At 40.7% G+C, this 12852-nt stretch overlaps 1 protein-coding gene across 1 annotated transcript; it reads right to left on the bottom strand.

The window, feature by feature from the left end:
* Positions 1-3854: 3854 nt before the first annotated feature.
* LOC140817918 (uncharacterized) lies at positions 3855-5651 on the bottom strand. The gene has a single exon (XM_073177710.1). It carries the CDS (start codon positions 5649-5651, stop codon positions 3855-3857), a length of 1797 nt encoding a protein of 598 aa, XP_073033811.1.
* Positions 5652-12852: the final 7201 nt, after the last annotated feature.

Below are 12852 nucleotides of genomic sequence, written 5' to 3'. Positions count from 1 at the left end.
CCATTCAAATGAAACATCTTTCCGAGTGAGCTGAGTGAGTGGCTTAGCAATCTGAGAGAAGTTGACAATGAAACGGCGATAATACCCAGCCAATCCCAGAAAACTGCGGATCTCGGCTACTGTCGTCGGACGCGACCAGTTCAATACCGCTTCCACCTTGCTCGGGTCAACTGAAACTCCCTCGCTAGAAATGACATGACCAAGGAATACAACCCTGTCAATCCAAAACTCACATTTACTCAACTTCGCATAAAGCTGATTCTCGCGAAGTGTCTGTAAAATAATCCTTAAGTGTTGTGCGTGTTCTTGCTGATCATGCGAATAGATTAAGATATCATCTATAAACACCACAACAAACTTATCCAAGAATTCCCGAAAAACCCGATTCATCAGATCCATAAAAACTGCTGGTGCATTCGTCACCCCAAAAGGCATAACCAGAAACTCATAATGCCCATACCTGGTCCTGAATGCAGTCTTCGATATATCTCCCTGATGAACTCGAAGCTGATGATAACCAGACCTTAAATCAATCTTGGAATACACAGAGGTACCTTGCAGTTGATCAAATAAATCATCAATCCGTGGCAACGGATACTTATTCTTTATCGTAGCACGATTCAACTGCCGATAATCTATGCAGAGCCGCATAGAACCATCCTTCTTTTTGACAAAAAGAACTGGTGCTCCCCACGGGGACACACTGGGTCGAATATACCCCTTGTCAAGAAGATCCTGCAACTGCTGTTTCAATTCTTGCATCTCCGATGGAGCTAAACGATAAGGAGCTCTAGAGATTGGTGCCGTGCCTGGCACTAAATCAATGCCGAAATCCACTTCCCGAACGGGAGGAAAACCAGGAATCTCCTCGGGAAAAACATCCGGAAAATCGCAAACCACTGGAATGTCACTGATACCGACACTATCTGCGGACGAATCAATAGCATAGATAAGGTAGCCTTCCCCGCCCGACTCTAAAGCACGACAGGCTTTCAGAGCAGAAACCACAGGCATCGGGGGTCGCGCTCCCTCTCCATAGAAAAACCAACTGTCGCCCTCAACTGGACGAAACTGCACAAACTTCTGATAACAGTCCACAGTAGCTCTAAACACAGTCAGCACATCTATTCCCAGAATGCAATCAAAATCCTCCATCACAAGAATCATCAAATTAGCAGTTAAAACATTACCCTCAAACTCTAGAGGACAACCCAAAACTAGACGTTTAGCTAGTACCGAATGACCCATCGGCGTGGAAACAGATACCACAACGTCCAAAGAAGTGAAAGGTAACTTATGACGCTTAGCAAACCTCGCAGATATGAATGAATGCGATGCACCAGTATCAATGAGAACGTAAGCAGGTAATCCACATAATAAAAACACACCTGCGATAACTCTCTCGTTCTCCTCAGCCGCCTGATCCTGGTTAAGAGCAAAGACCTGCCCTTGAGTACGCGGTCGGAGGTTAGAACCCTGAGTAGACTGTCCCTGCTGTGGCCTCTGATGAACTGAAGCCTGAGAACCAGATCCTGATCCTCCGCCCGTCTGTGGACAATCTCTCTTCATGTGGCCCAACTCACCGCACTTGTAACAAGCACCCGCAACCTTGCGACAACGCTCCGTCGGATGATCCTTCCCGCAGTGCTGACACGGGCCCCTCTTCTTCCCAAAATGGTGAACTCCTCCAGATCCAGAGGAAGAAGAAGTAGATCCAGCTTTCTTGAATGCTTGGGCGCGGGGACCCAAAGAACTAGTAGGACGAGCAGACTGCATGGCTCGACCTCTCAGCAAACTGCCCTCAGCCTGGCGACAACGATTTACAAGGCCCTCATACGATGTCGGATCATCGCAGACAACAACCCGATCATAAATCTCCTGATTGAGGCCCTGAAGAAAATGGTTATACTTGGCCATAGCATTGTCACTGACATGCGGAACATATGGAAGCAACTCAAAGAACTTCTGCTGATACTCATCAACAGACAAACTTCCCTGCTTCAGATTGATCAGCTCAATCGCCTTGGTCTGCAGAAGAGCTGGCGGAAAGTAAAGCAACATGAAAGCGGCTCGGAAATCGGCCCAAAGAACTCGACCCTGTCGCTGAACTATCGGTGCAGAGGTAGACCTCCACCACTTGCGCGCACCACCCTCCAGCAAGAAATCAAGGGTATCAATCTGCTGCTCCGCCGAGCACTGAAAAGTCTTGAAGCAGCTCTCCATCCTCTCGAGCCAGTTCTCCGCAACATCCGGGGTCTCACCGCCTGAAAGAGGTTTCGGCCCCATCTGCAAGAACCGATGCATACTAAAACTCCGAGGCTCATCACGACGGTGTTGACGACGTTCTCGATGCTCTCGACGACGCTCCCGATCGTCGCGGTCTCCCCAGCGTCCAATGCTGCCATGACTACTAGCATCGTCGTCAAAACCAGACATTCTAGCTACAAAAGTTACCAGAGATTAAACCCAAAAGAACAATTCTAAATCCCAAAATCTTAATGCATGCTCTGATACCATAAATGTAGTGACCCGTTCCAGAATCACCTACTAATCAGAACTTAAGCATGCAAAATTAACATTTAAAACTGAATCAGGTAAACAGCGGAAAAACAGTAATACAACCCAATCGAATCTGTAAGTACAAAATACTTAAACAACCAGATCGAACTAAATACCAAGAACAAATACCAACAACTACAGGTCAACCTCTGCCAGCTCCCTGTCCACTCCCTCCTGGACCGTCCAACCTGAGACCTGCCCCATCGAATAGGGTGTCCAAAACAGAGATAAACCGAGGACGTGAGCATAAAACGCTCAGCACCGAAAGCATGAGTATACAAGACTATGACATGCATGTATGCAAAATGTACTGGATACCAGGATCTGGGTATATCGAAATACTGCTCAGGTAAATGACGTCAAGGTATGTAGCACTCTGCGCCGTCGCACCAGGAGGTGGCTCCCATACCAAAATAAACCTGTGGATATACCGGTGACCTGACCACCGTCGGCCAACGGGGTCCAACCATCCACAACAAACGAGGGCTGAGCACCCTCTCAACAGGCTATCTCAAAGATAATCAGGCTCAACATGATTATGCAAATGCCGCATAATAAACCATGCATCATATGACAGATAATAATGCAACATATAAACATGCAACACATAGTAAAGCATACTCAATCCTGCTATCTCGGATAGTACTTTCGTACCTCAAACCAGTAGATCCTAGCAATCAGCCCTAGAATCAAGCCTACAATCCAAGTGATACCATATCACTAAACCACATCTAAAAGCCTTAACTAGACTAATAGATACTCCCAAATCTCAAAGGGAACCCAGAACTATACCTGCGTCCGTAGTCAGCCCACTGATGCCGCTAGCCCCCAACTAGAGCACAGCTCCGCTACAAAACCAGTAGCTCCCCGCTAGTGCCCGAACCTCGGGAAAAGACTAGAAACCCATCAGAAACGACTAAAACGCTCTGGAACTCTCGGAATTGGCGAGTGAAAAGTGAAGCCTCGCGCTTCTATTTATAGACAACGATCGGAAGATCCGATCCACTTCGGAAGATCCGATCCGGTGCACTTCGGAAGATCCGATCCACTTCGGAAGATCCGAACTCTGCATGTCTTCCACGTGTCCAGCCACCTGTCTTCGGACGATCCGAACCCTGATCGGACGATCCGAACTCTGACATGACATGACTCGTCTGACTCCGAACAGAACGGTCCATCCGAACCCACTTCGGACGATCCGAACCAACTTCGGACGATCCGAACCCGGTTCGGTCCTTCCGATCCCACCGAAATACAATTAATCCAATAATTAACTCAAATTAGGCATCGGGATACTACACTTCCAGATAAAGCATGTATTCCTTAATATCCTCATTCTCCAACTCTCCTGAACATGAATCAGTCAAACAAACCTCCAAAGGATCTTCACCTATCAGTACCTGCAAACTACACTCAACAAGCTCGTTAGTAGCATCAATTCTAAAACAATCAGATGTATCATTAGGATATTTGATGGACTGAAAAACATTAAACACCACACTCTCATCATTCAGTCTCAACACCAACTCACCCTTTTGTACATCTATCAGAGCTTTCCCAGTGGCTAAAAATGGTCTTCCTAAAATTAGAGGAATCTCACGATCCTCTTCCATGTCTAACACAACAAAATCCACTGGAAAAATAAACTTGTCAACTTTCACCAACACATCCTCTACAACTCCCCTAGGAAATTTAATTGATCTATCAGCTAACTGTAGAGAAATTGTAGTTGGTTTCACTTCACCTATCCCTAGCTTCTCAAAACATGAATAAGGCATCAAGTTAATGCTTGCACCTAAGTCACACAAAGCTTTATTAAAATTTGAAGTTCTAATAGTGCAAGGGATAGAAAAACTACCTGGATCCTTAAGCTTCGGAGGGAGTTTATTTTGTAAAATCGCAGAACACTCCTCCGAAAGCTTAACTGTCTCAAAGTCAACCAATTTCCTCTTATTTGATAAGATCTCTTTAAGAAATTTTGCATATGAGGGCATTTGAGCTAAAGCTTCTGCAAATGGGATATTTATATGCAGTTTTTTGAAAATCTCCAGAAATTTCGAAAATTGAGTATCTAATTGCAGTTGCTTAGCTCTTTGGGGAAAAGGGAGTGAATTAATATCAATATTGGAGTTCAAGTTTAGGGACTTACCTTTCTCCTTTGTGTCATTGGATCCTTGCTTTGATGATTCCTTCTCCTTCGCATAGTTATCGACATCAACCACCTCTTGCTTTATGGGAGACGTCACCGTGACTGCATTGAAACCTTTAGGATTCTTTTCCGTTTCACTAGGTAGTGAACCCGGAGCTCGTGTAGCCATCTGTGTCGCTAGCTGCCCTAGTTGAGTCTCCACTCTTTGCATCATGGCATCATGATTTTGCCATCTCATCTCATTCCCTGCTATGTACTTTGCAAGCATGTCCTCAAGGTTTGACTTGCCATCTTGTGGCTTGAAACCGGGTGGCATAGAGGGTCCAACACCTTGTGGAGGCTTAGGTGGTTGTTGAGGGGGCTTTTGCTGCATAGGATGTTGTGGAGGATTAAACTGTAATGGCACAACAGCATTTTCTGACGGTCTCCACCCGAAATTTGGATGATTCCTCCAGCCTGAATTATACGAGAAACTGTATGGATTGTTTTGCTGACGCCCCTGGTTTCCCAAATAATTTACTGAATCTCCTCCAAAACACTGTATTTCCTCACAAGGTATATCCGGCATGAATGGCATGTCACAAGGTGGACCACCAACTATTTCAGCATTTCCTTGGATCTGATTCACTGACTTGACTGGTACTGACTTATGCGCTTGTAACTGTGCCATCTGATGTGTCAATCCATCAAGTTTCGCTGTAATCGCTGTCAAAGCATCCATCTCAAGGAATCCGACCTTCTTCTCCCTTCGGTTATCTTGCCAACCCACATTGCTTTCCGCCATATTAGAAATGATTTCAAGTGCTGCGGTTGGCGTTTTCCTATATAAACTCCCATTTGCTGCCGCATCAAGCATAGATCTCACAGAAGGATCTACCCCATAGTAAAATGTCTCCACCTGCTGGCCTACCGAAAAACCATGTCTCGGGCACATTCTCAACATCTGTTAGGATCGGTTATTGGCTAATTAGTGTTTAGAAGGGGGGTTGAATAAACACTAATAGGAATTTAAATGTTTTTCGAAAAAGATAGTTCAGTCTTGTTACAAACTGAACTAAGTATCCCGTCAGTCAATATCAACCAGTTAAACTGAATAAGCAGTTGCGGAAAATAAACTGTTTGATAGATAGAATATCTAACTGAAAAATGAAAAGCTGAAGTAAAGGTAACACGGTATGTTTATGGATGTTCGGAGAATTGAATAACTCCTACGTCACCCCTTCTATCTCAAAGATAGGATATTTACTAAAAGACTTTGATCGAGTACAACGCTTGTACAGGCCCACTGCAGTTAGGACTTATCTATTGCCTGAACTGAAACTCTTAGTATAATACAATGATCTCTGTAAGTAACTGAACTTAGCACTTAATTGAATTTTCAATATTTCACAGTGCTAATTTGCTCAATGTGTAGCCTTGATTGCTACGAATAGATCTGATACGAGTGAGCAGAGATTTTGACAGAGTAATGGCAAGTTTAAGATTGGTCAATAATCGTTGTCAACTGCTCTCTAGTCATATTTATAGACTTCTCTTCCAACGGTAATTTTGAATTCTCGTATCCGTTGATTGCCACTTTATTATTTCTTGGACAATGTTCTTGATGGCCTGCTTCATCATTTATTGCAAGACGGCGTATAAATCTTGATAGCCGAAACACATTGTTCTATGCAGTGCGGCTTTTCACATTCAGTTGCTGTCTGATATGTCTTTTTGTCTGTTTGAATGATCTTTCCCAAGGTATCTTCAGTCGAGAAGCTTTAATATATTCGGCTGAATGTTTTACTGATCAGTTCTCAACTGATCAGTTTGTGTCAACTGATTTTAGTTGAATGTTCAGCTGCCGAATATGCTTTCATGTATTAGTTGATTTAGTTGATTGGTTTATGTTTTGTCAAACTCCAGAATTCAGTTTCCAACAATTTCCCCCTTTATGGTGTTTGACAAAACCAAGAGATTTGACTCAGCTCTTTGTTAATAATGGATTGTGCGACTGAATCATAAGATAACAGAATTCCTTGTAGATAATATAAATTCTGAGAGAATAACATCAGTTGAAGAAAATAACATCAGTTGATAATAATCTGATAAGTTCTGATAATTCTTTAGCTGTTTTCCCCCTTTTTGTCAAATACCTCCATTTTGTCCGTTAGCTTTTGAACGTGAATGGAGAAAATTTTGACGTCTGATGTGAGGCTTGAAGTAACAGTGTTGAAGGAGATCTGTAGCAACTCCATTTGCTTTGAAACAAAGGTTTCCAGTCGCTAAAATCGTTGACTGTTTACATTTTGATCTGTAGATAAGGAATCGAGTAACCCCTTCTTTGTTTGATCCATAGTTGTGACAAGAGAGTCCATTTTGACTCTAAGAGCATTCATTTTCTCTAAGTTGGACTCATTTAGATGATCCAATTTTAGAGTATGAGATAATTGGGTGTTCTGAATTTTAGAGATAGCAGAGACCATTTGCTCCATATTATTGTGTAAATGCTGGACTTCTTCCAGAATAAGATCAATATTTGAAGCATTTTGAGGAGGAGATTGATAGGATGATCCTGTTTCTTTGGTGATTTGTTCAGAAACGACTAGTGTGTGATCAGTTGAGACTGGATCATCAACATTTTGAATTGAAACATCAGTTTCAATTATTTCTCCTGGAACTGTAAGTGGAGGAGATGAATTCTGTTCAGTAGAAAGACTGGTTTGAAGAATAGCAGATGGAGAATTGAGCACTGGTTCTTGTATCGGAGGATCTTGACAAGCATGAGGGTTTTCCGTTGGAGTATTCATGTCAGCAGATGAAGCTTGCTGAATTGGTTCTTTTGCAGAGATAGGGATCTCTTCATCAGTTTGATCAACTGGATGATCACTTTTATCATGTGTAGATTTATTCAAGTGAGAATCCTGAACGATTACTGAAATGATCTCGTCAATGGGAGCAAAAGAAAGCTCAGCTTCGGTGTATAGTTGTTGTTCAGTCGGAGGTGATGGAAGTTTTTCTATAACTGGTACGTCAGTTGTAACAAGGGCCAGTTCATACGATGGTTGATGCTGTTCAGTAAGTGATTCGTCATCTTCGTTTTCATCATCAGTGTCTGAGTTTCCTTGATGAATAACTAATTCCTGATTCATTTCCCAAAATTTTATCTGAGATAGCAACCCAATCAGATCAGAATCTAGTTGAGTGATCACTGCTTGATCAGCATAGGCAGTTGGATTTGTGGGAATATAGTTGTTCTTCAATTTGCTGATAATTTGAGCCAACTTCTTTGCTCGCACTTGATCAAATAAGTAGTTTTTCCTTTGCATAGCCAAAGTAATGGAGGCTGCTTTCACTGTCTTCAGAACATAATCTTCCAGTTTAATAAATTTATTCAGTTGAGATTTGTTCTTCAGTTTCTTGGCAAAAATTTCAGTTCGGTAGGCCTTCCAATCATCATAGACTTGGATTTTTGAAGCTGCAAAATCATTAACCTTTGCCCAAACAAGGTCAATGTGGGTCTGAATCGGATTTGTTGGTCGGGATTTTTCAATCATCTTCCCTTTTCCTTTGTCAGAACTCATGAGGTGTGGAATTTCTAATCCAGTTCGAGTTGAATCCACCACTTCTACAAACTTGATGCCTTTGGGGCGTGCAGGTGCGACACCAATTGGTCGAGATATCTGAGTTAAGGGAGCTTTGGTCCTAACTGATTCCCTCTTTGTGCTAGCTGAATCATCAGGTGGAATGATGTTCAAGGGAACAGCTTCTATCGGTTGTTGACTCTCTGTGGTCATTGACTGATCAGCAACAATGGTGACTTCAGCAACTGACCTCACTCTTTGAGTTCTTGTTCTCTTGACAATCTGAGGTGATGGGGTTCTCTCTGAATCAGCTGTACTCAGAATCAATTTTCTTTTAGTGATCTTCCGTGGAGGTAGATTTTTGACTTTCTTTTCTGATTTTGTAGTCGCTTGATCAATTCCAATCTCCTTCTTAATCTTGACGAATTTGGCAGGAGAAATATCCATGGTGATTTTTGGTGGCATGGTATTCTTTGCATTGAACACCTTGAATTTCGATAATCTTTCAGAATCAGCATCCACTAAACCTCTTATTTTTAAAAGATAACTGATTTGTACGGCAAAACCCTTGGATTGTTTTGACGATAAAAACATATTCTTCAGTATGTTGAAGATGATCCGTTTCCAGTTGAATTTTTGATCAGTCATAATAGCGGTAATAGCTTGAAACTTTTCCAATGTAAGAGCAGCAAATGATCCTGCTTTTGCTAAGAGCCCTTTAGCAATTATATCAGCAAGCAACTGAATTTCATGTTTCAGTTCCTTCTTAGGATCGGAAACTTTAATTTTCCGTCCATCAGCAGATAAAAGTATTTGCATTTCATCAATATCAGATGCTTTGACATCCATCAGTTGTGCTAATCCCTCACAAGGTAAAGAAAATAATTCCCCAGAAGAATCTTCAGATATAGTCAGCGACTGATTATTGACAGTAGAATTTATGATACCTTCTGAGTCAACTTTGCCAGAGGAATAGAAATCTTGAAGTTCTTTTGGATATATCCTGCGATGATTGTCCCAGAAATTTTCTCAGACCAGCATTTTCGAGTTTTTGAAACACCTTTTTGACCTCTTCATCTCCGAAAGATAAAATGGATCCAAAATTGATTGTCATAGCATTAAGCATGTAAGCGGGAATCTGAGTTGTCATTTCGTACTGAGTAATTTGCTGAAAGAGAAATTTAGAGAAGATATATGTTCTTTCTTTCGGCAGTTCGTGAATAATCAAAAAGTAAAACTGAAATGAGGCGGGCAATTGTACATATGTTTGTGACTATTCAAATTTTTGGACACGTGTCAGTCCGAAGTAATTTGTGTTTTTCAAAATAGTGTACGCGTGCCATGTGTGTGCAATTTTGAGCGGTTAAAAACGTGTACACGTTGTAAACTTAAAATTCATCATGATTTAGCAGATAGTCACGTCATATGATTTGGAATATAATAGGTTTAATTTATTAACTTTGATGAGAAGATTAGTAGAATTTTCAACTGAACGATCAGTTAGGAAAAACTGACTCTTTTCAGTTAGGAATTCACTAACAACTGTCTTCTCAGTTAATTTCTTAAACCATCATTCCCCCTAAATAAATGCATAAAAAAAATGACGGCAATAGACAGTAATGATGAGTATAGTGCTTGGCATATCAAACGTCACAGAGAGAAGTGTCCTTTCGTTTTCCTTGTCCTGGCCTATAAATAAGACTGAAAAGTTAGTCACAAGTATCAGCAGAAAACTTTTAAGAAGAAATGGCAGGAGCAAGTAGTTCAAGCGTCGTTCCAGTTACACTTGAGGCACAAAAAGCTGCGATAGAAGACGAGATCTTCTATGCTAATCTTCCCTACTGGGAAGAGTTACTGGAGCTAGAGCTCCTGTACAACTCAGGAAGGGTCACCACCTTTAGGCGGATGGCCCAGTTAAGAGAAGTGCGAAAGCACTTAAAAATTTCTGCTGAGGTGGATGCTTTCAAGGAGGGCCACCTTTATGAGTTGATGCTGCGTAAGGAGTTGGAGACTCTTAACAGCATCGCATCTTCTCATAATTTCTGCAAAACTTCATCCTCAGCACTAGCTGTTTGGATGAGAATGTGGATAAATAGTGTGCAAGAAACTTATGATCATGTAATCTTGTCCAATATTTATGGATAAATGAAATATTTATTTTGATTAATGTGTCTTTTTGTTTTTGAGCACAATGATCTAGTATGAGATATAAACGCTTAAACGCTAACTGATATCAGTTGTGATAAATAGATAAACTGATAAAGGATTAATTTTAATAATTTGGTTACAAGTTATTAATTATTAACTAATAACTTAAAGTCATTGGTAAATAGGAAAGACATATTTAATGACTTAAAACGCTTCGGCTTCTTCATTTTTCCTATAAGTAGTGATCACAATGTAATATATTATCAGTTAAACTTTCAATATGTCTGATTCTGATACGGGCAGTAGCACTCATGTTCATGTGACTGAACAGTCAGCCCATCGTGTAGCTGAGATTAAAATAAAAATGGAGAAATATGTCTTTCACAAGGTGTTGACAACCTGGGAGAAGATTCAAGATTTGAAGAATGTGAGTGACAGTGGTGTCATTCCTACTCGTGCTCAGGAAAGAAGAGCACAAAAATTTCTTGCTCGTTTTGAGATTAGCCATGTTAGAGATTCGGTAGAAGATAAATGTCTTTTAGAGGCACTGCTGTGGAAGGAGTGGCATGTTGTTGACAAGATTTCGAAGTCTAGGGCATTTGCCAGAGTTCGAATCTATGAGTTGAATGATTGGGTTAGAGAATGGCTAGATACAGTTGGATCTATGATTTATGCTGTAAATTGGGAACGATGATATTCTTAATAAAATATTGTGCTTAATTTGTTGTGTTCTTATTTTCTGTATTTAATTCTGTTATAGAAGATATATCAATTAAACCAAGAATGTTTCGAAAATAAGAAAACTTAGCCTCTGGTAGCGATTTTGTGAAGATATCTGCTGCTTGCTGTTCTGTTGAAACATGCTCCAATCTGATGTTCTTCTTCAGTGCATGATCCCTGATGAAGTGATGTCTGACATCTATGTGCTTGGTTCTGGAATGAAGAACTGGGTTATATGTTATAGCGATTGTACTTGTGTTGTCACAAAATATCGGTGACTCCTTTGCATCGACATCATAATCTTTCAGTTGTTGCTGAATCCAAAGCAGTTGTGCGCAGCAGCTTCCAGCAGCAAGATAATCTGCTTCAGTTGTGGAAGTTGCTATAGATGTTTGCTTCTTACTAAACCAAGAGATCAGTCTGTCTCCTAGAAACTGACATGATCCACTTGTGCTTTTCCGATCAAGCTTGCATCCTGCATAATCTGCATCTGAATAGCCAACTAAGTTGAAAGATGATTCTTTTGAATACCATAAACCAACATTTTCTGTGCCTTTAAGATATCTTAAAATACGTTTGGCCGCAGAAAAATGTGATTGCTTGGGGTTAGCTTGAAATCTTGCACATATACATACAGCAAACATAATATCAGGGCGACTAGCAGTTAGGTACAATAAAGAACCTATTAATCCTCTGTATAGTGTCGTCTCAACTGATATTCCCCCTTGATCAGTGTCTAATTTAATTGATGAACTCATTGGAGTGCTTGCTGCTGAACAAGATTCCATGCCAAATTTTCTTAGTAATTCCTTGGTGTATTTGGTTTGACTAATAAATGTTCCTGAATCCAGTTGTTTCACTTGCAAACCAAGAAAAAATGTCAGCTCACCCATCATGCTCATCTCGAACTTTTCCTGCATCAACTTAGCAAATTTCTTGCATAATTTGGGGTTAGTTGACCCAAATATAATATCATCAAAGTAAATTTGAACAAGTAAGATATGATCATTTTTCGAGAATTTAAACAAAGTCTTATCAACTGATCCAACAGTAAAATCATGATCAGTTAGGAATTTTGAGAGGGTGTCATACCAAGCCCGTGGGGCTTGTTTGAGACCATATAGTGCTTTGTTCAAATGATAAACGTGATTAGGAAAATTATGATTGATAAAACCTGGGGGTTGCTCTACGTAAACTTCTTCTTGCAATTGGCCATTTAGAAATGCACTTTTCACATTCATTTGATAGACTTTAAAGTTCTGGAAAGATGCATAAGCAAGAAATATTCTTATTGCCTCCAGTCTTGCAACTGGTGCAAAAGTCTCATCATAATCGATCCCTTCTTCTTGTCTATAGCCTTGTGCTACGAGCCTGGCTTTGTTGCGCACAACTGAACCGTCTTCGTTCAGTTTGTTCCTGTATACCCACTTTGTACCTATAACAGTTTTAGAAATTGGTCTTGGAACTAAGTTCCAGACATTGTTATGAACAAACTGATTTAGCTCTTCTTGCATTGCATTAATCCAATTTGGATCAGCAAGAGCTTCGTCAGTTTTCTTTGGTTCTAATTGAGATACAAATGCTCAATGAATAAATAGATTGAGCATCTGATTTCTGGTTCTTACTGGATCAGATGGGTTACCTATTACCAGTTCTGGAGGGTGTGATTTCTTCCATCTATATTCAGGATTTGTTTCTTCACAGCCAGCAAAT

The sequence above is a fragment of the Primulina eburnea genome, chromosome 17 (genome assembly GCF_022965805.1).
Source record: "Primulina eburnea isolate SZY01 chromosome 17, ASM2296580v1, whole genome shotgun sequence".
Classification (NCBI taxonomy): Eukaryota; Viridiplantae; Streptophyta; class Magnoliopsida; order Lamiales; family Gesneriaceae; genus Primulina; species Primulina eburnea.
Note: the sequence above shows the minus strand (reverse complement) of the source record. Positions and strands in the feature narration are given on the sequence as shown.

Coding starts and splice junctions, on each gene's coding strand:
- LOC140817918 (XM_073177710.1), bottom strand. CDS start 5,651: ATGTTGAGAATGTGCCCGAGACATGGTTTTTCGGTAGGCCAGCAGGTG.